The 22,639-nt window shown below is 40.3% G+C and overlaps 1 protein-coding gene and 1 long non-coding RNA gene across 10 annotated transcripts in view; one reads left to right on the forward strand and one right to left on the reverse strand.

The window, feature by feature from the left end:
• DLGAP1 (DLG associated protein 1) overlaps positions 1-22,639 on the reverse strand; it is a 1,123,488-nt gene that overhangs the window by 86,937 nt on the left and 1,013,912 nt on the right. For 7 of the 9 annotated variants that reach the window (XM_078153489.1, XM_078153488.1, XM_078153490.1 and 4 more), the window contains one exon: positions 3,871-4,244. In XM_078153489.1, coding sequence (XP_078009615.1) covers positions 3,871-4,244 — 374 coding nt within the window. The remainder of the gene's footprint in view (positions 1-3,870; positions 4,245-22,639) is intronic. The other 2 variants (XM_078153491.1, XM_020970670.2) reach the window with 1 other exon arrangement.
• On the forward strand, positions 12,309-19,970 carry LOC110197069 (uncharacterized). The gene is made up of 2 exons (XR_013486241.1): positions 12,309-12,807; positions 12,952-19,970. It is a non-coding gene; the product is annotated as an uncharacterized LOC110197069 (long non-coding RNA).

Genomic DNA, 22,639 nt, shown 5'->3' on the forward strand with positions numbered 1-22,639 from the left:
ATTTCTGACACATTAATCTTTTATGCAAAGTGATTCACCAGCAGAAGTTGGTAAGTGTTTGAGATAAAGATAAAAGAGAAACTGGGTATTAATTAAGGTGAGAAGAGATATAAAACCCACAGTATGATAGAAAGAGTACAAGATTTGGAGTTAAGATCTTGGTTCCAATCCTGCCTTTGGCATTTTTACTACCTGTATGACTTTGGACAAGTCATTTAATCTCTCTGGACTTCAGTTTCCTCTTCTGTAAAATGAGATATTGGCCTAGATGCCTTCTAATGCCCCTTGTACCCCCCCTTTAAATGCTTGATCCTAATATCAATTCTAAATTTTAAAAATTATGATAGTAGTTAACATTTATCCATAGCACTTTCTACGTGTCAGGCATTATGCTAAGCACGTTACAATGCTTATCTCATTTAATTCTCATAACAACCTTGGAAGGTAGGTCTATTATTCTCATTTTACAGATGAGAAAACTGAGGCAAACAGAGGTTAAGTGACTTGCCCAAGTATCTGAGAGAAGATTTGAATTTAGGTCTTCTTGACTCTAGGCCATCCACTGTACCAGGGTGCAAACTGGATCCAAATTTAGGGTGAGGATTTAAGGAATACTATGTAGGGGTCAGGATCAGCTATGCTGAAGATCAGGATCTCAGGATGACATATTGAGCCGGAAGGTTCTCAAATCCAACTTACTTCTTTTAGTCAAGAATTTTTTAAGCTCCTACTGTATGCCAGGCACTGTGCTAAGCACTTTCATATATGAAACCAAGGCTTAGATAATTTAAATGACCTTCCAAAGTTGAGATTGGAAGTTAAGTGCCAGAGTCAGGACCTTTTAATCTGACTTTCCACCACATCACACTGCCAAGTGTCAAAATTCATTATGTAATTATTGAGTATGCAACACTCCTAGAGGCATTGTAGTAGACACAAGTAAGTAGAAAACACTTGTTTCTACCTTCAAGGAATTTTACTCTAACTGGGGAGATGTTGTAAAAAACAACTAGTGAACAATGAACTGGACTGGGGGTTATGTCTTCAATTCAATATAATTTGTTTCCTTTGTAATCTTCTGTATTTTGTGCATTTAAAAATATTATTCTGAGATGGGGTCCATAGGCTTCACCAGAGCTCCCAAGGGATCCATGACACAGAAAAAGTGAAGAAACCTTGTACTATCTAATAGTGACAGAATTTGTAGTACAGAGTAAAGGTGCTAAAGAAATGGCTTCCTGGAAGCAGGTCATAAGGTGGGCCTTGAAGGAAGCATCAAGGGAATATCAATATCAGTAAAGGAAGGTGGGGAGGCATTCTAGGTGGGGGTAAGAGCAAAAAGCAGATACAGGTCTGAACATTTCAGTCAAATTTGCCATTTCCTTCTCCAGCTCATTTTACAGATGAGGAAACTGAGTCAAAGTTAAGGGACTTGCCAGGGTCACACAGCCAGTAAGTGTCTCCGGCCAGATTTGAACTCACAAAGAGGAATCTTCCAGACTCCAGGCCCAGCACTCTATCCACTGGGAGAGAAGCCTCAAAAGTCTGTAGTGAAAGAAGACATAAAGAGTAGTAGCTGATTGTTGGACCTTAAGGAGCGCTGTTGGATTTTAATGGACTGATGAAGCCTCTCTGGTACTGAACTTGAGGAAGTGTTCGTTTCCACAAGGGAAGGTAAAAGGGAAAGAAAGGGCTATTGTCTCTATGGAGAGGCATTTGGAGAACGTTCTCTTCCTTCCACACTATTTCTCAACTACCAATTCTCTTGGGGTAGTGGTAGCCGAAAATGATTCACCAATGGAATAAAGTTTTGTTTCCCAAAACGCTGCTAGGTCAATAATTGGCTCCTGTGGGTTTTTTTTAGCCAAAACAAATGAAGTAAATATATGAATGAGTCTGTCCTGGGGCTTGACTAATCTGATTAACATGCAAACACTTTAGTACCACAAATGATGAATCAGGAATAGGATTTGTCCTCACACTCTGATATTTTCCCCACTGCTCAAAGCACAGCACTTATCCTGGGATGGGGAGGGGGTCATTTAGGTCTTCACTCACCAATTTCTTTTTTCCTCCCTGCTCTTCCCTCTTCATAGAACTCCATGTTTACCTCTTCTTTTTTCCTCTATTCCTTCCAGTCTCACACCTTAGGCTCTTAGTTTAGATTCTCCTGGCCTTTTCAAGGTGACAAGCAACTAATCTAATAAACTCATCCTTTTAACACGCTAGTTGTTTAAGACTTCCTCCACGTCCCCTCAACAACAAACCTACTTTATGTGTTATCTCAGTCGGTCCTTCCCAAACCCTAGGGTTGAAAAACAACTTAAAGAAAAACAACTTATTCAAAACAGGTGAATTACAAAATTGAGCTTTAAAACAAAATGGAATCAGTTATGCTAAGTTCAGAAACTATATATATGTATTTTTTTGGCTTAGGCAATTGGGGTTAAGTGACTTGCCCAGGGTCACACAGCTAGTAAGGGTTAAATGTCTGAGGCTAGATTTGAACTCAGGTCCTCCTGACTCCAAGGCCAGAGCTCTATTCACTGTACCACCTAGCTGCCTCTTCATGAACTATCTTAAGGTAATATAACATATTTTCACCACATTACTTATGTTAAATTCACAAACTTGTTCCTACTGTCTTACTGAGATACTAAAATTTACTCTCGCTATATAATACTGGAAGATAGGTAAATTAATCTCCGTTTTACAGCTAAGGAAACTGAAGTGGAGACCGGACGGTGCCCAGCTGAGGCAAGATTCATGGTCTTCATGCTTAGTCCACTATGCTACTCATTGTACCACCTAACTGCCTTTTTTTTTTTAAAGGTGGTGAGGTTGGGGAGCTTTCTACAGAGCTAAACAGTTGCTTCTGCCATGTATTCCCGTCTGATGTTTTGGCCTCAGTCAGGTTTCTGAAGCTGGTCTGGTGTGGCTAAAGTGTTTGAAGCATGAACTCTGGCTGTTCCCCTTCAAAAATCACCTGCGAGACGACACAGGTTACACCCAAACTGAAGGAGAAGGATTAGGTTGACCTCCTTTGTAAGTGAAGGAATTGGGGAGGAGATTTCCAGGCTGAGGGAACTAAGCTTAGCTGACTTAAAACAAGTGGGAATCAGATGGATCTTATCTTTTGAGGAAAAGATAACACTTAATTGAACTATGAGGCCAGCTGAATGGACTAACAGTTTTATGCTATGCATGAATAATTAGGGACAATTCAGCGGAGTTGGATGCAAGACTTTTTGGAGCTTGGGTTTGCCGTAAATAAATGAATGCTTTGAACTCTCTGGCTTACTTTGCTCTGGCCTTGCCTGACTCCATCCCTCCCACCTGTGTGTGAAGTGATTCACATATTTGCCATTGCAGCTGCTAAGTGAGCGGCTAAACTTTTTAGTTCACCAACTGGCCCAACCCTGAGAGTCCAAGGAAATGACTTCTTTGCTGAGTGTAAAACTAGGAAAGGTTCACCAGGGTGACCAATCTGACAACTTTACTCTGTTTGGCTGCCAGGCCTCACATTTGTTTATTTGCTCTTCATTTTGAGGAATGCATTAAAGTTAGGGAACAATTCAATTATTTACTGGGTAAAAAAAAAACCCTAAGTATTTGAGAATTTGGTCAGGTGAGCACTTATGCAACAAAATAAAAATAGTCAAAAAATTGGGGGAGAGGGGACATTAGAAACAAAGTATTTCAACTCTGAATCTGAATCCTCCAACTCCAGGGAAGCAGAAAATGCTAATGTATCAAATCAGTCGATTGGCAAGCATTTATCAGCTCCCAGGAGCTGAGCATTTGCTAGGCTTTGGTTAGGGAGGGGAGATGGACAGAGATCTAAAGAAAACCAGACATCAGATTTGTTACCTGTATTCCAATAGACAGACATCGGTTTTTCTTGAAGTGGTCTTTCTTTCTTTCTTCTGCAGTGACTGTGGCTGTAGTGGTGGTGGTTGAGACCGTGGCAGTATTGCTCCCCATATGCTGACTGGCTGGTCCGTGGATCTGGGCATTAGCAGCTTCGATGGCAGCAGTCAGAGCCTTCATACTATCCAAGCTTTCCGTGGAGTTGCTAAGTCCAGACTGACTGATAATATCTCCCCTTTGCCCCTGTCCATCCATGTAGGCATCCTGGGCAGATTCTGTGCTGCTCTGGGCTGTGATAGAAATGAAAGGTTTTGTGGTAGTTCTTGGTGGGACTGGAGGTGGTGTCTTCTTATATGTTGTAATGCAAGATGACACTGGAAGACAGTGAAAACAAGGACAGTATGATTTCTGTTTGGGTTTTGCTTTCTGAATTGGCAGCTAACCATTCATCAGAAGTTAAGGCACATGAAACAAACACACTAAGACATTGAACATTTTTAACTGATAAAATATAATGATAGAGCAGAGGGGACAGAATCAGAAAATACAACTACTTTCCCAAGTAGACACTAACAAGAATGAACAAATAAAGTGTGAAATTAGCCAGGGAATCAAACGACCTAACAAAATCATTTTTAATTGTCTCCAAATACCCATCATGTAACCTAGGGTACCAACTTTAAATTCTCACCAGGAAGATACCAAGTTAATGTAATTAAGGCAAAGTAGGCTGTAATCCAGTTACATGGTAAGTTTGTATGGCAGAAGTTTTTGGTGACTGATAAAGAATACTGAAAAAGCATGGAAACTCTAGTGTTTCTCCAGTACCATCCAAATGATGCTGGATTCTAATGCCATCATGGACAAAATTATCTCTATGATGGGAAAAGATATTAATAGTTTACATTTATATTGCAAGTGCTTCATAGACAGTATTTCATTTGAACCTCAGAAATATAAGGAAGTTGGGGCTAGTGCTCATATTTGCATCCCTCTTTTATAGCTGTCTACAGTAGTCTACAAATCTAGAGGTTTTTTTGTTGTTGAGTTGTTTTAGTTGTGGCTGATTCTTCTTGACCACATTTGGGGTTTTCTTGGCAAAGATACTGGAATGCTTTGTTGTTTCCTTTTCCAGCTCATTTTATAGATGAGGAACTGAGGAACAAGTTAAGTGACTTGACCAGGGTCACATAGCTAGAAAGTATGTGAGGTCACATTAGAATTAATGAAGATGAGTCTTCCCAACTCTAGGCCAACACTCTATCCACTGTGTCATCTTGCTGCCCACATAGATCTAAGTAGCAAAGTACAAATATTATCTCACTTTATTCCACAACACTAGGAGGTGGGGATCTGAAGGGGACCTCAGAGAATAGCTATTCTAACACGCTCATTTTACAGAGGAAGAAACTGAGACCCAGCATGGTTATGAGTTACCCAAAGTAATGAGCATCAAGGGTGGGATTTGAACCCAATCCTTTGCTGCTGAAAACTTTGGGCCCCAAAAGGTTAAATAATAGCTCAAAGTCAAACAACTAGTAATGGGAAGAATCAGGACTTGAATCCAAGTCTTCAGACTACAAATCCACTAGGTCAAGATTATCTTGATGTTAATATCCTTTTTTTTTTGTAAGATCTAGTTTCTTTTTTCTGATCCTTTGTTCATCAAGTAAGGATTGGTGATCCATATTTTGCTTTTCTGAGTATAATGGCCTACTGAGATACATCTGTATATACTAGGTATGGGCAGCTAAGTGGTGAGGTAGATATACTATTGGGCCTGGAATCTGGAAGACTCATCTTCCTGAGTTCAAATCTGGCCTCAGACACTTACTAGCTATGTGACCCTGGGCAAGTCACTTCACCCTGTTTGCTTCTGTTTCCTCATCTGTAAAATGAGCTGAAGAAATGAAATGGCAAACTACTCCAATATCTTTGCCAAGAAAATCCCAAATGGGGCCATGAAGAGTCAGACACGACTGAAAAAACAACTGAAATATACTAGGTATACCTCATGAACACACAAACTTATACAATATATACAAACACACTAGAAGATATATCTGACATATACACATGGTAAATTAATAAAATAAAATTCTATCTTACAAATCAATCATAAGAGTTTGGTTGTTGTGATTCAATTCCCCAGAACTTGATAACCCCTGGGAAATTTGTTAACACCAAGTTTCTATGCCCCTAAAGAGCTAAGGACCAGACACCCAGATCCATGGTGAACTTTCTTTTCCCTTCTCCCTCAGGCTCATCAGATACCAGCTGACTATGAGGTCAAGGGAAAACAATGGAAGTTTAAAAAAATCCCAAACAAAACTCTCCATACAATCTTAACTACATCAAACAGTCATGAAAGAACTATATCCTATTTGTTTTGAGCTTATAATAAGATAACACGAACTAGATTTTGGAAAAAAATCAAAGATCAAAAACAACAATTCGCTTCCCAAGCCCATATTCTTGCCAGCCAGCACTCAACTTTTACCATTTTGCTTTTCAATCTTTTTTCCATTGTGTCTGACTCTTTGTGACCCCATTTGGGGTTTTCTTGGCAAAGATGCTGGAGTGGTTTGTCATTTTCTTCTCCAGCTCATTTTACAGATGAGGAACTGAGATAAAGAAGGGTTAAATGACTTGCCCAGGATCACACAGCTAATAAGTATCTGAGGTCAAATTTGAACTCAGGAAAATGAGTTTTCCTGACCCCAGACCAGCACTCTATCCACTGTGCCCACCTAGCTGCCCCATACCATGCACTTTTTTGGGGCAGAGGGGCAATTGGGGTTAAGTGACTTGCCCAGAGTCACACAGCTAGTAAATGTCAAGTGTTTGTTTAGTCTGAGGCCAAATTTTAACTCATGTCTTCCTGACTTCAGGGCTGGTGCTCTATCCACTGCTGTCACCTAGCTGCCCCTCACGAACTTTCTAATGACGTTTGTCTAATGCACAATCTATGTCCAAGTCTCTTTGTTGCTGGCCTCAATACTACCCATGAACTATAGCTTTGAAATATATCATCCTAAGGCAACTACCATATATCATTGAATGTGACCTGAGTTTCCGTGTTTAAAATACTTCCTGAGGCTGTTCAAAGGAAACATCCTATAAATATGAACCTAAGTAAATGGTTCCTTTTTGACTGTTCTGCTGGTCCATTGCCCTGTGATTCAGAGTGGTTTCCTTGACTATAAAATAGAATGATGGGTGGCTATTTACTATCTGAATGTTGCATAGGGATTCACAAAAACAATGGTCACCAAGTCCTATGAGTTCAATTAGGTCTTTTCCCTCGAGGGAAAAAGAGATGTAATGTAAATGTAATTAACTTCAGTTTATCTGAGGTGGATGCTATATCAGGTTTTACTGGGCAAATACTGTTCTGAAGTTTGTTGACAGCCTCTAATTGGTTAACTTAATTACTTGGTCTTTTGACATCTTTTGCTCCTGTCCTTTTCTTTGCTTAGTCTATAGGCAAGCCTTTTGAAAACCCAACAATGATCTTTTTTTTTTTTTGCTGCAAAATATGTTTGAGCAAGTGTAGCTTTACTTAGGCTGGTGCTTTGAGGAGTCCCTCCTTCTTGAATTTATTATGTATTACTTTGGAAATATTTAGTTTTTATTTACATAGGTACATATTGTGTTTGCTAGTACAATCTAAGCTTCTAGAGGGCAGGGACTATTTTGCTTTTGTCTTATTCTCAAGGCTAAGATGCAGTGTTTTGAAAATAGGTGCTTAATAGATGTTTAAGTAACTGTCCCATCTGACCCCACCTAGCTTTGATCCCCAGTTGTTGCCTTAGGCACTTCAACATTTATAATTATATGCCTTAAAATATCCCAATTTCACCCAGGAACTCTATGAACACAATTACAAAACACCACTTTTCACACAAATAAAATCAGATCTAAATAACTGGAAAAACATCAATTGCTCATGGGTAGGCCGAGCTAATATAATAAAAATGTCGATTCTAGCTAAGCTAATTTACTTATTCAGTGCCTTACCAATCGAACTACCAAAAAATTATTTTATAGAGTTAGAAAAATAGTAACGAGATTCATTTGGAAGAACAAAAGGTCCAGAATATCAAGGGAACTAATGAAAAGAAATGCAGGGGAAGGTGGCCTAGCCATTCCAGTTCTTAAATTGTATTATAAAGTAGCAATCATCAAAACTGTTTGGTACTGGCTAAGAAATAGGAGTGGTAGATCAGTGGAATAGGTTAAGTATTAAAGACACAATAGTCAAGGACTATAGTAATCTATTATTTGATAAACCCAAAGACCCCAGCTTTTGGGATAAGAACTCACTCTTTGACAAAAACTGCTGGGAAAACTGGAAAAGAGTATGGCAGAAAATATCCCAATTTCCTTCCTACTTCTTCATTCCCATGACCTTTCCTCCACTGGACTTCAGATACACATAGCGATGGTCACATTTTGCCCAAACTCACAAGTGTTCTATTTCCATGTTCAAGGACACCGAAATTCCCTCATATCATCAGATAATCTTTTATCATACCATCTTTACCTAAGTCTTCCTACCCCTAACTCTATTCCCTGACCTTATTGTGACCTCCAATCCCTCTATCTCTCAGTACTTTCTCAAGCTATCCCCATTACTCTGGCTACACTCTCTATCCTTCCCAATTTTGATCACTTTGTGAACTAGTTCAAGTCTACTAGCCATCCCCTATTCTCAATCCCTTACCTCCTTGTTTTATCAAAGATCACCCTTTGTCAGACCCAACCCTGGATTATTCCCACCATTTATTTATGTGCTGCTTAACAGGCTGAATCAGTAACAAGACTATACTGACAATGTCCACTACAAATTTGTTATCTGATCTTAACTGGTCCCTCACTGTAGCAGACAATTCTCACACAGCAACTACTCCAAACCTCCTTTCTCCTCAAGCTTCTTACACCATTGCCTTCCCCACCCTCTCAGCTGTAGGCCTCAGCTGAAAATAATGGCCATTCGTGGAGAGCTCATTTCGTTTCCTATCCCTCTGACATGACCCCCTCATTATCTCCACCTTTGGGAAAAATAGCCTTTCTCCTCTACAACATCAACTCATCTATGTGAACCCTTGATCCCTTCCCTTCATCTTTTCTAGTATAGGCTCAATTTCTTACTTTCAGTCTCTCTCTGTCTCCTGGTTCCTTTCCTGTTCGTTACTAACATGCTTAATGAAGTGTCCCCTAGCCTTAAGAAAAAATCTTCCATCTATCTTCGTACATCTTTCCTCCTTCCCTTCTCAGCTAAACTCTGAAAACGCTGCCAACAATCAGTGCCTCCATTTCTTCTTCTTTAATTTGTTTCTAGTCTGGCTTCCAACCTCATCATCAGTCAACTGAAACTTCTCTCTCCAAAGTTACCAGAGATCTTCCATTGGCAAGTCTAATGGCTGTTTCTCAATCGTCAACCCTGGACCTCTGCAGCACTGATGCCTTTCACAACGTTTTTCCTCCTTGGATATTCTCTTCTCTCGGGATTTTTCTGACATTGCTCTCTCTTGATTCTCCTCTTATTTCTTGATTGTTCCTTCTCAGGCTCCTTTGCTTAGGGTGTTCCCTAAGGCTCTGTTCTGGGCCCTTCTCTTTTTACTCCCTATACCTTCTCACTTTTGTATCTAATCAGTCCTTCTAAGTTCAATTGTCACCTCTAGGAAGAATTCTAGATAAGTGTTGCACATAAACGTATATGTATGTAAGTATGTTGATAATATGTACAGATATCTATACTTACAGATACTATATGTAGATATCAACACATAGATATTGATATATATCAATATAGACATACGTAGCTCTATCTGCAGCCTAGTTTATCTCCTGAGCTCTAGTCCCACATTGTTGCTGTTCAGTCATGTCTGTTGAGGTTTAGAGGTGCTGGGACCTCAAAATCACAACACGCAGGTCCTGCCGAAATGAATTTGACCCAAGCCTTCCTTCAGCCAAAGACAAGGTTTATTAGAACATCCATCATATTGGCCAGACTCTTAAGGAACCTGAACATTACTGAGCCATTGGCTAGGTTATAAGAATCTGAGCACCTTAAAGGAGACAAGATGGACCTTATATACAGAAAGACTGTGGAAGGGATACATGGAATGGCCAAGTAGTCTGGGGTGACTGGAGGAGTGGTCTAAAGAGGATCTGGATGGGAGTGGCCAGTAAGCTAGGGTGAACAGAACACCAGGGACCTGGACCATGTGGCCAAGGGAGAATGGAGCCTAGATAGGATTAGGGGTAGGAAGTGGCTAGGAGCAATTGGGAGGTAACAGAACAGAACTGGGAGACTGGTTGCAGCCACAAAGAAAGGCCAGTTGAGTGGGTTACAGTCTTGGGCAAACGCCAGAGATTTGGGACAAGTCCAGGGATTTTTTGGGGGGTCCAGATCCCAAAGACACAGTCTTTTCCTTTTAGGGGTTCAGATCCCATTCCCATCAATGTCCACTTCTTTGTGACCCTGTGGACATGGACCATACTGTCCATGAGATTTTCTTGGCAAAGATAATGGTAGTGGTTTGCCATTTCCTTCTCCATCAGATTAGGGTAAATGGAGGTTAAATGATTTGTCCAGTGTCATATAGCTAGGGTCTGAGGTAGGATTTGAACTCAGTTCTTCCTGACTCCAGGCCCAGCACTCTATCCACTGAGTTGCTTAGCTGCCTCATCCCAATCACCAACTGCCTAATGGACTAGAGGTCCTGTAAGTATTTCAAATTTAACATGTCCAAAATACAACTCATTATCTTTCCCCTCATATCCATTCTTCTTCTGATGTTTCCTATTACTATTGAAGGCACCACCAGTCTTCCAAACATGTAGGTTCCCAATCTTGGTATCATCCTTGACCCTTCACTCTCACTTATTCTAGATATCTAAATTGTTGCTAAACCTTGTTGTTTCTGCCTTCATAATATTGCTTATCTACACCCCCTTCTGTCTACTCTCACAACCATCATGTCCTCTCACTTGGACTATTGCTTCAGTGGTCTCTGCCTCAACTCTCTCCCTGCCTTATGTACGGCATCTTCTACACAGGGGCCAGAGATTTTAAAAGGCAGGTCTGCCCATATGACCGCCCTACTCATTTAAGCTCCAGTGGCTACCTATTGCTGATGGGGTTAGGATCTGGACCCCAGAAAGGAAAAACCCTGGACTTTCCCACATGGCCAAATCTCTGACATTTGTTGAGCCTATAATCCCATCAACTGGCCTTTCATTGTGGCTACACCCAATCTCCCCTCCAATGGTCTTGCCTCCCTATTGTCCCAGGCCACTTCCCACCCTTGGTCCCATCTAGGCTCCATTTCCCTGGAATTCTAGTACCTCATAGACTACTTGGCCACTCCTAGATCCCTCCCACAGTCTTTCTGTATATAAGGTCCAGCTCATCTGCAGTAAGATGCTTAGGTTCTTATAATCTAGCCACTTCTTACTAAGATTTAGAGTCCTTAAGAGTCTGCCCAATATGATGGATGTTCTAATAAACATTGTCTTTGGCTGAAAGAAGGCTTGGGTCGAATTCTTTTGGACAGGACCCGTGTGATTTTGGGGTCCCAGGACCCCTGAACCCCTAAACCGCATCATTGCCTCTAGACTAAAATAATCTGTTCTGTTGGCCATTTAAAGCCATTTAAAATCTGATCCTTTCCTATCTTGCTGGTCTTCTTACACATTACTCTCCTCACACACTTTGGGCCACGTGGCTTATGGCTTATTAGTGCTAAGCACTGAGAAAAGAAAAACAAAACCAGAGACCTTGTCCTCGAGGGGATCCCATTCTAATGTGGATGATAATATGAAAATAAGTGTATAAGATATACAGAATAAATGGAAAAGGACTCAGGTACAAAGGTGGACCTTGGTCAGGAAAGCTTGAAGGTAGAAAAGCTAGCTGTCCAGGTTAACAGAACATTTTCTAAGATCTTCTTTTTGGGCTTAGTTGAGGGAAGGGGGCTATGGCTATGGCCCTTCCGCAGTGAGAATGCATTCTAAGAGGGTCCTTCTTGGACCTTCTCTCCTTCTGAATCCAGGAGCTCCCAGCAAAGGTACTTTTATTTCTTAATGTCCCGCCGTGGGGGTCGAGGCGGTGAGGGGGGAAAAAAGAGGGAGACCAGGGAAATGGAGGAGAATGAAGCAAATCCTGTGTTCTTAACAGTCGCCTGCTGCTAGCAACCAGTATTCTAGACGCTTCCTAATGCCAGACGAATGCCCCCGTGCCTGGGCATGTCTGACTTGGGAGATCTATTCAGCTGATACCAGGCCAGGAAAGAACCGGAGGGAGAACTCTCCCCTTGCTAATCAAACATAACATTGTTCTCAAGAGGATCTAAAGACGTAAAAGTTTGTTTCACATGCTACAACTGGAGAGTTGCTTGCTTTAACTCTTTTTAAAGAGACACCCAAGTTGCTACAAAACCCCGGCTTCCTGAGGTAAAGCTATTATGCAAATCCCAGGAGGGGAGGATCAGAGAACCAGCCATTTAAATAAATAAATAAAAGCCCCAGGCACTTCATTACTGGAAATGATGCAAGATGCTCCCACTTCACCGAGAACCTAAAACCAAACAAATCTGCGGCTGTGTATAGCAGCTGCTGCTTTCCAAACGGAGCCTGAAACCTACCAAGCCAAAGAACTCTGCATCTTACCTTTTCCCTCCTCCCTAGCCCAGCCAGGAGCATGGCAACAAGCAGCATGGCAACTCGTAGCTATAATATGACGTGTGTGTGTGTGTGTGTGTGTGTGTGTGTGTTTTCTTGTGTTATGAAAGGAGGGCTTTACAACACACAATGAAATAGAAGATTATTCCCTGCAACCCTGCTCTCTAGAGACCCCTAGTGGCCACCATGGGAGTACTAATGATGTGCTTCAAAGTGTTTCCACCTTTCTCCACTGCAGGAAGGAAGGTAAGTCAGTCTTCTTGGATGGGGGCGGGGAATGGGTGTGTGGGGGAGGGGAAGTGGAGCTATGGAAGAAAGGATGTTCTAAACCCAGGAAGAAGTTTGGGCCAGGGTTGCTGGGTTGTTGTTTTTTTTTTTTAAACTTAACAGTTTTTACCGGACGAGAAGAGAATCAGCTGCACCTGCATATACCCGTGTTGGAAGAGTGGATTCTACCTGGTGGCTCCAGAAGGACGGAATCCCTGCCAGCGCTGGACCTGGCTTTTTCCATTTTTATCTCGCATCAAGATTTTTGCAGCTTTGTTTCTTGGGGCCCTGGCTGATTTGCATATTTGCCTTCCAGCTGGTCTGACCTAAGGAATGCTTAGGTAGGATTTAAAGGCAGCCTGAGGAAAGCAGGGAAACCTCTCCCTCCCCCCGACTTTTACCGAGCCCTTGGGCTTGTGGGGGTAAGCACATTCAGATGCTAATAGACGAGCTGGATTGGTAATCCTCCGAAGTTAACCCTTTTCTCACAAAAGTTAGGCTTTATTGATTTGTTTGTGGTGCTGCGCTTTCTCCATCTAGCATATTTCAAACGAGAAGTCTAGGAAAAGAAGTTCAGACAGACTGTCTGCTAAACATACATCTTATTCAGACCTTTATTTCTGTTTATTTAAAGAAGATAAAGTGGTGTTTGTGGGCAGGTCACTTTAGATGGCCCTGGTCCTGGGATAAAGTCTAGGCGTGTTTAATGTTGAGTTGGAGTATTTTTAAAGAGGAATAATAGTGCTTAGCAACAGGTCAAACAGTGTTAGAAAGAGATATTTCTATTTAAGGCTAATTGCTTTCTAAACTGTTTTCAAAAGACAACCGTGAAAAGAGGTGCTCTGGATAGAGTGGCTTAAAGCTTTTCTTCTGACACCACGTCTGTGGGCCAGTCACAATCTCTAAATACGGGAAGAAGTCCCGATTGCATCTGTCTCACAAAATTGCTTCTTTAGGGTGGTGGGAGGGGGGAGGGGGAAAAATAAAGTACATAGTAGAGAACAAAAGAAAACCAACAAGGAAGCAAAGAAAAGCTGGGAAGCTTTGAATACTATGTGTAGTGTTTATTATATAGGTTTTCTTGAAATGAAAACTTATTGTTTTATATTGAATCCTCTAGTGGTCTGCTGTGTACACGGCAATGTTTTATTTTTTTCTCTTCTCATTTTGTATTTTAGTTTAAAATTAAAAAGATTTACAAAAAAAAAGAGTAAGAGAAAGGTAGAGGAAGTTTCCTCAGCTGGATGTTGCCTCTGCCAATGAAATCTCAGGTCTAGCCCCTATCCCTATACATCACTTTAAGGGGAATCCCTTTCTAGCTTTAAAAATGCTATAATCTATGAGGCAGAAAAAATTCTACCTATTGAATCAGTTGTACTACTTGGAGTGTATCAAGGTATTTTTTAAAATTTCATTTGTTTATTTATCAGTTTTTGGCTTTTTGATGAGGCAATCAGGGTTAAGTGATTTGCCCAGGATCACACAGCTAGTAAGTGTTATGTGTCTGAGGCCTGAATTGAACTCAGGTCCTCCTGACTCCAGGTCCGGAGCTCTATCTACTGCCACTTAGCTGTCCCAAGGTATTTTTTCAGCATTGTATTTCCCCAAATGCGGTCTGGATAGTCTTCAGGTTTTCCATACTTAATGAGTTGGAAGTCCTCAAAACTTGGTGACTTCATTATTCACATTTATGATGATTCTAAACACAATTTCCTTCCAGTTCATCGACTTCCTCAACTCCCATGATCCTATCTCCATTCTATCTCATGTACTCATAGGGGACGGTCGCATCTTATACCCCCACCATCACCTGAAACTGTTCCACCTCTAACATCTGAAACTCTGAAATCTCACCCTCCCCTCATTGATCACAGTCTCTTATTCTACCTTTCTCATTGTCTCACTCACTACACCAAAACCTGATTTTTGTCCTTACTGCAACTACTGTCTTATTCCTTAATCCTCCACAGGTCTTCCAATCCATTATCCCTATTCTGGCCTTGCTTTTCACCTTTGATTCTCTTACCCCTTTGTCTTTTCACTATTTATATACCTGTTAGCCTAGTTCATCCCCACCATTTACCTTTTCTGTGCCTACATGGTGCTAGAAGAAGTCAGGAAACTTTATGGATTAAGTCTCTTACAAACCTCAACTAGGCTCTTACAACTGAACTGCAATCTTTTTTTCCCTATTGGAGAGCTCCTCATAGAGGCTATTATAAATCTTTTCCTATCTCTGCTAGCCTATAACTCCCTCCTCCAGTAAATGACTGTTTTCCTCTCTTCATTGAAAAGATTCATATAATCTGTAGAGGGCTCTCTAATAATCTCCTTTATTTCAGAAGGTATAAACTTCACCCATCCTTTTCTCTTTTGTTTCACCCTCAAAAGATGAAGTGGCACGTCTTGCCAAGGTCATTGGTGCCCTTGATTGCATTTCCTGCCTTCTTTGGAAGCCTTCCCCGATGGAGAATCCCCTTCTCTCTTTTTCAGGCTCTCCTAGCTCCCCCAGTCTGTTGACTCCTACCCTCTTTCCACAAACACTGAATCTTCCCTATCTTAAAAAAAATCAAAACAAAAAGCTACACTTTTCTTCACCTTTCTATCCCCTCAAGCTTTTGCCCTACATCTTTTCCATTTTCTTTTTTTTGTCTCTTCCAGTCTTCCTACCTTATTGTACCTTATCCACCAGTTGCTTGATCAGTAATGATATCTTTCTCAGTTTTTTTTTTAACCTTTCTGCATTTGACAATGTTGAACTGGTTCCCTCTTCTTTGTCTCTAGGCATTTCTTAATACTGTTCTTTCCTAGTTCCTCAATCAGACCCTACCTGCTTAACCTCATCTGTAGTACCCTAAGTGTAGGTGTTCTACAAAGTTCTGCCCTGGGCCCTCTTTACATTCTTTCCCCATAATGATCTCCCATGCATTTCATGACTACCTCTGTGCAGATGATACCTAATTCATCAATTTCTAACCTTCCTGAATTTCAGACGCCCGGCCAGCTGCCTGCTGGCCATTTCCACACAACTGTCCCTTTGGCATCTAACATACCTAAAACTGAATTTATCCTTCTGTAAGTTACTAATGCACAGGTCGGATGTTGTTATTCTCTCATTCAAAAATCTTCAGTAATTCCCAGTTGGATAAAATAGAAGCTCCTTAGTCCTTCATTTGAAACCTTCAACAATCTGGCTCCAGCCTACCTTTCCAACCTTATTTCATGGTTAGTCTCCTTTCAACCTTATCCTATGTTCCAGCCAAACCGTTCTGGTTTGGAACTTTGAATGCCATCTGCTGCTTCAGGACTCTCTCATTCTTCCCCAATCCTACAATGCAGGCCCTCCTCATCCCACATATTGAAATGAATCTGTGAACTCATCAGTTTGAGAGTTCCCTTCAGTAATGTCAATTGTAACCATCTAGGCCTGCCCACCCTGTTCAACATTTGTCTATTTTTTTCCTAAATATTCACCAGCAGGGCTTCACCCAGTGTGTTAGAAGCCTTCTTCACTTTCTTCTAGACATTACAAGGATACAGTAGAGCACTCAGGCTCTCCACCTCTCATTGCTCTCTTGTAACATCACCAATCTTGTCATAAATTCCTTGATGACATCCTTTACGCTTGTTCATCTTCAGAGTTCCTTGTCAGTTATGTGTCTGGTTATATGCCTGTCCTTTATCTCTCTACTCCTCTCTATGTGTGACAGTCATCTTTAATATTTCAGAGGCAGTGATATTTCCATTTTGCTGCCATATAGTAACACCAGTAAAATGTTAGTGTAGAACCAATCTATATTTATACCTGTTAAAATAATTTTCTTTCAACGCTCAGCTCAGGTACTACATCTTTCAGGAAAGTTTCCTATCTACTCCCTCTCCTTTGACTCCATCACACCCTTATCTTGTATCAGATTTACCATGTGTGGGACTATAGCCCTCTTATTAGAATGTGAGTTCCCTGAGGACCAAGACTTTTTTTTTAATCTTTCTGTCCTCTTTGTCTGGCATGGTGCCTTGTTGAATAGTTCTTAATAAATACTTGCTAAAGGGGAGGGATAGATCAGGGATACTGAGATGGGCCAATGCTAGTACTGCAGATTTAGGTAGACTATCTTGGTTTGCATTAATAGATCTGATGAAGAGGAGGATTCACTCTGGGTAATATAATGGAAATGAAGAGGGATTGCTCATTGGTCTGTTTCACCTTTTACAAGATGCCACAGTTCCTAGTTAACTGGTTACAATCTTTGCACACCAGGGCTGCTTTTGTCTGTGCATGGGGTAGGTGTTCAGCAACAGGTAAGAGAAGAGCTGTCCTGGAAGAAAAGAATCAGGAACTCAAAATGAAGAAAACCAGAGGTAAGAGGTGGAAGGATACTGGCTTGGCAGGATGTAGGTGGAAATACTTTCCTATTCTCTGAAGAACTGCCTGATACATAACTAACTTTACATTCTACCTCTGTCCCTAAGTGCTTCCTACTGGGCCCTGCCCCAAACCCAGGCCAGCCTGTCCCTCCCACTTGCCAGGGAAAATGTCTGGAGACAGTTCAGCCTTTGATGTAACTAACCCTACACTCTAACCCTGAGTCCCTCCTTCCCTCCTTTGTTCCTACTCTCCCTCCTTCCTTCCCTCCCTCCTCCTTTCCCTCACTCATCCTTCCTTCCCTTCCTCCCATCTCCTTCCCTCCTTGGTTTTGTATTGAAGCTTTGACCTATTTTCTTTTCAACCTGGGCTGATTTGCCTGGCACCCCACATTCCCAAGGGCTCAACATAATGATGCTAAACTTGGGCAAGATACCCAGTTGGTTTTAGCTGTACTGTAGCTCAGAACTAAAGCAATCCACCAGCCTTAGCTTCCCTCACACTGTTTGTTGGTATGATTTTTACCCTCAGTTCTTTCTATTTTGCTTTACCTAGAGATAGGTATGCATGTCCTTTTCTTGATGTAATTGGCATTCAATCTTTATTCTCTCTCCTTAGCTTTTGGCACACCTGCCTTTCTCTTTTTCCCCTGTCTGCCCGAGCAAGGCATAGGAAGACATCTGAGGGTTAAAAGCTGTGTTCACTTTATGACTTTATTATTTCAGGAGAATTGGTTATCACCTGACAGAAGTGATCTCAAAGCCTGGAGTAGATGAAACGATCAAGAATGAAATCATCCCACCCAGCCTGACAGCTGGTGACTAACTGAAAAGGGAGAGGGGCGGTAATGCCTCCTCAGTAATATCACACCATGTGACAAACAAAGTAAAAATGCTCACTGACAAAGTGCCTGTAAACTAATGAGCTATTGGGAAGAGGGCATCACTTTTGTAAAAGCAGCAGTATGATGTTACATCAGGCAGATGGGGGAAAGCAGGGGAGATCAGACAGGAAGGCTTTTACACAATACAAAGCCAAACCCATAAGCTTGGGAAAACAGGATATCCATGTAAGTAAAGAAAAAAAGAAAATGAATACATCGAATATTCATCCTTCCTGTTGGTTAAGGCCAAATGAAATAAATAGTTATCCAGAGCCAAGCATGGTATCCTGGATGTAGTATGCCCTTAATAAATGTTTGTTGAATTTAATTGTTTTTTACTTAGGATTCAGGGCTGTATGGGAATACTGTTGTATTTTAATTACCCTGTTAATTATTTACCCTACTGTTTCCTTTATTAGGATATATATGTATGTGTATACACAAACACACATGTATTTAAATTTGGGGCAACAAATGGAATATTATTGACGTCTATGATTTAGTCCAGTTAAAATTCCAGACATTTTCTGGTCCCCAAAAAAACAGAATTATAGAATTTTATAGCTGGAAGGATAGAGTCTGGTCCTGGAATTTCATTAGAATAGGAAAACTCTCAGGTAAGGAAACTCTTCTGGTGTAAGTTTATACCTTCTCTATATCATTACATAGACTTAGCTGTGATAGAGCACTGACTTGCCTAGTGTCTCATATCCTGTGTGGGTCAGAGTTAAGGCTTGAACTGAGGTCTTCCAAGTGTCAGCTCTATTCACCACACCCAGCTGCCTGTCTATTACAGCTGAAAAGGACCTCAGAAATCAATCCAACTCCTTTATTTTCAAGAAAGGTAAAGGAAAGAAACAAGCATTTATTAAATGCCTACTGTGTGCCAGGCATTACAAAGTATTTTATCTAACTTTAATCTCACAACAACAGTATAGATAGGTGCTATATTATCATCCTGAATTTACAGATGAGGAAACTGAGGCAGGCAAGTTAAATGGCTTGTCCAGGTTCACACAGCCAGTGTGAGGCCAGATTTGAGCTCAAATATTCCTGATTCCATGTACTACACTACCTAGCTGCTGCCTAAGACTGTATAATTTTTTTGGGGGGGGGTTAGGAGGGAGGCAATGGTGTTAAATGACTTGCCCAGAGTCACACAGCTAGTGTTTGAAGCTGGATTTGAACTGAGGTCCTCCTGACTCCAGAGCTGGTGCTCTATCCATTGTACCACTTAGTTGCTGCTGACCATATAGTCTGTCAGTGGCAAAACTGTGACTATGCCCCATCTCCTTACTTCCAGGCCCCATGACATTTCTGCTACCCTGGAGCTGCTGCTAAATTCAGTGTGAGAGACAAGAGTGAGAGTTTACTGGCACAGCAAAGGTCTGATGCTATATCAGGAAATTATACTTGTCTCAAGGATAAAAAAAAAATCCCAAGTATTATGAGAGGCTACTAAACAGTTTAGGATGTCATGCTAGGGTTGATTTTAATCATGGTTTCTTGAAAAAGGATAAAGGCAAGTGCTCTAAACTTGTGATTTTACTGTTTCTTCCAAAGAAACAAAAACCATGTCATTTTAGAGCCGAAAGGAACTTTAGAATCTAAGTGGCCTAACCATCTCATTTTACAGGTGAAGAAATTGAACCTAAGTGAATCAATTGCTCAGGGTCAGAAAGCTAGTTGATGGTAGTTAAAACCAGAGCCTAGATCTCCTGACACTCTACTTTCTGCTCTATTCCCTCTTCCTATGGAAATCTTGGAACATTTTGGAGGAAGGCCAGCTCAGCCCTTCCGTTGGGAAGATTATAGTAAATGACCAGAGTTGTGGGCTTCTGAGCCAGGGGTTCTTAATCTGAAGTATGTGAATAAAGTTGTTTTGGAATGATATTTCAATATAATTGATTTTGTTTGTAATCCTATGTGTTTTATGCATTTAAAAATATTATTCTCTGGAATTATTCCAAAGAGTTACTAAACTCTCTATACCCTTTGACCCAGCAATGCTACTGTTAGGTCTGTTTCCCAAGATGATTAGGGAAAAAGGAAAAGAGCCTACATGTTCTAAAATACTTATAGCAGCTCTTTTTGTAGTGGCAAAGAACTGGAAATTGTAGGGATGCCCATCACTTGGGGAATGGCTAAACAAATTGTGGTATATAATCGTGATCGAATACTACTTTGCTATAAGAAATGATGAGTTCAATGATTTTAGAAAAACATGGAAAGACTTATGAAACAATGAAGAGGAAAATGTGCAGAATCAAGAGAATGTTGCATATTGTAAGAGTGATATTGGTTTTTTGTTTTGTTTTGTGAAGCATTTGGGGTTAAGTGACTTGCCCAGAGTCACACAGCTAGGGAATGTTATGTGTCTGAGGCTGAAGTTGAACTCGGGTCCTCCTGACTCTAGAGCCAGTGCTCTCCACTGTGCTACCTACTTCCCCCCCCGCTTCAATATTGTTTTAAAAACCACTTTGATAGAATAAGTAATTTTGAATATTATAAATATTCAAATCAACTACAAAACACCTATGAAGGAAGATGCTATCTGCCTCTAGAGAAATAATTGATAAACAGAAGTATGTATAATATGCTTCTACATATATACATGTTCATGTCTAATGATAGCCTTCTCTAGGGTAGGGTGGAAAGGGAAAGAAAAAAGTATAAAAAGTACACAGCAGACAATAAAAGAAAATTTAGAAGGAAGCATAAAAAGCAGAGTTGCTTTGAAAATGATGTGTAGTACTTATATATATATATTTATAAAGTAAACAGTGTGAAATGTAAACTCACAGTTTCATAGTGAATCCTTTTTATGTTGTACATGGAAATATTCTCTTTTTTGTCTAGGTATTTAAGTTTTTAAAAATAGAAAATAAAAATAAAACAACAGAAGAAAAAAATATTATTTTCAGAAGGGGTTAATCCAAAACATTCATCTGATTGTCAAAGGGGGAGTCCATGACACAAAACAGGTTAAGAATCTCTGTTCTAGGCTATGAGTTTGCTTAGTCCCTGGCCTACCAAAGGCACACCTACAGTTTCCATATCTAGCATTCCCATAACATCCTATGTAAAGTGGGTCATAAGTTCTATATGTCTTTTAAATTAAAAAAGAAGAACTGTAGATCGGATTTTAAAATACTTCTGATACTGCCAGGGCCTCATAGAAAGGGCTAATTGGGCCAGGCTTACTATTTGTTAGACAAGACACTGCTATTTCCTAGGGATAAAAATGCAGGTAAGGAAAAAAAGACACCTTTATCTTCTAATAGGCGAAGAAAACACAGAAAAAGGAGCTGAAAAGTTCAACCCCAGCATTCTTTGCACTAGCCTTTCTGCTCAGATTCATCCATTTAGATCTAGTGGTAACAGTGTGTGCTTTTGGGCACTCTTTTATACAGGCAGTTGTCCACACCGAACTCACATGATTTCATTAAGCCACTATGCAGAATAGTTTGATGCATCTTTACGGATAAATTTTCTAAATTTATTAGTTGACATTTTTTCTTCACAGAGCCTGTCCTACACAGATAGCAAACAAAATAATGCACACATTCCTTTCTTTTAGCCTACCATAAACTGTTACTGCACGTTTGGACCTCTGAGAGGCTTGCTCTACCCAAGGCTCAGGCTAAGTGCCAAGACTCATTTAATGTAGCTTAAGGAAGGCTCCAGAAGGTTTATCTGGAAACAGCATTCTGCATTCATTAGAGTTATAGACCCATCAGACATATTTGAACATGGACTTGGAAAATGCCTCTTAAAAAAAAAGTGTTGCGTGGAGACATAAGAGAAAATTGGCATTTCTGTGCGCATACCTTAAATTAAAGGAGACAGACACAGGAAGATATATATGCCTTTTATCATGAAACAAATACCCTGGAGTGAAAAGAGCTCTATCTGTGGTTGCCTGGTGTTTATTTTATTAAGTTCTCAAAAGAATCTGTGAATAGTAAGTAATAAATAGGAGAAAACTATAAATAGTAAGTAATAAATAGGAAAAACTATAAATAGTAAGTAATAATTAAGAAAAACTAAATAGTAAAGTAGGAAAAACCATTAATAGTAAGTAATAATTAAGAAAAACTAAATAGTAAGCAGGAAATAGGAAAAAACCTATAAATAGTAAAATTATAAAAACTGTAAATGGTAAGTAGTAAAAGAACTAATTTCTGGATTTTCATAAGCACCAATACTTATTATAGAATGTAAGCTTTTTGAGGGCAGAGCTCATAGTTGTTAGTTTGTTCTTCGATCCTAAGACGTAGTTCAGTCTCATGGATGGTGTGTTAAACTGTGTGTATGTTAAACCAACTCAAGACACAAACCCACATTTATCTTTTATTAAGTTTATGACAATTTTAATTACCTAAAGGACACTGACAGACTGTATGCTGTAGTATAATGTTTAACTAACTTCATAACATGACTTAACATTTTGGTGAAGATCTATTGGTACTTGCATTCTCCCACAGCTCAATGACCTAGGGTTCAGTCTGCTTTGGAGTAAAACAGAAGGTAAGGATTGGAATCCTTATACCCTGCCCAGA

Source organism: Phascolarctos cinereus, unplaced genomic scaffold, assembly GCF_003287225.1.
Source record: "Phascolarctos cinereus isolate Bilbo 61053 unplaced genomic scaffold, phaCin_HiC Scaffold_4;HRSCAF=312, whole genome shotgun sequence".
In the NCBI taxonomy this organism is placed as follows: domain Eukaryota; kingdom Metazoa; phylum Chordata; class Mammalia; order Diprotodontia; family Phascolarctidae; genus Phascolarctos; species Phascolarctos cinereus.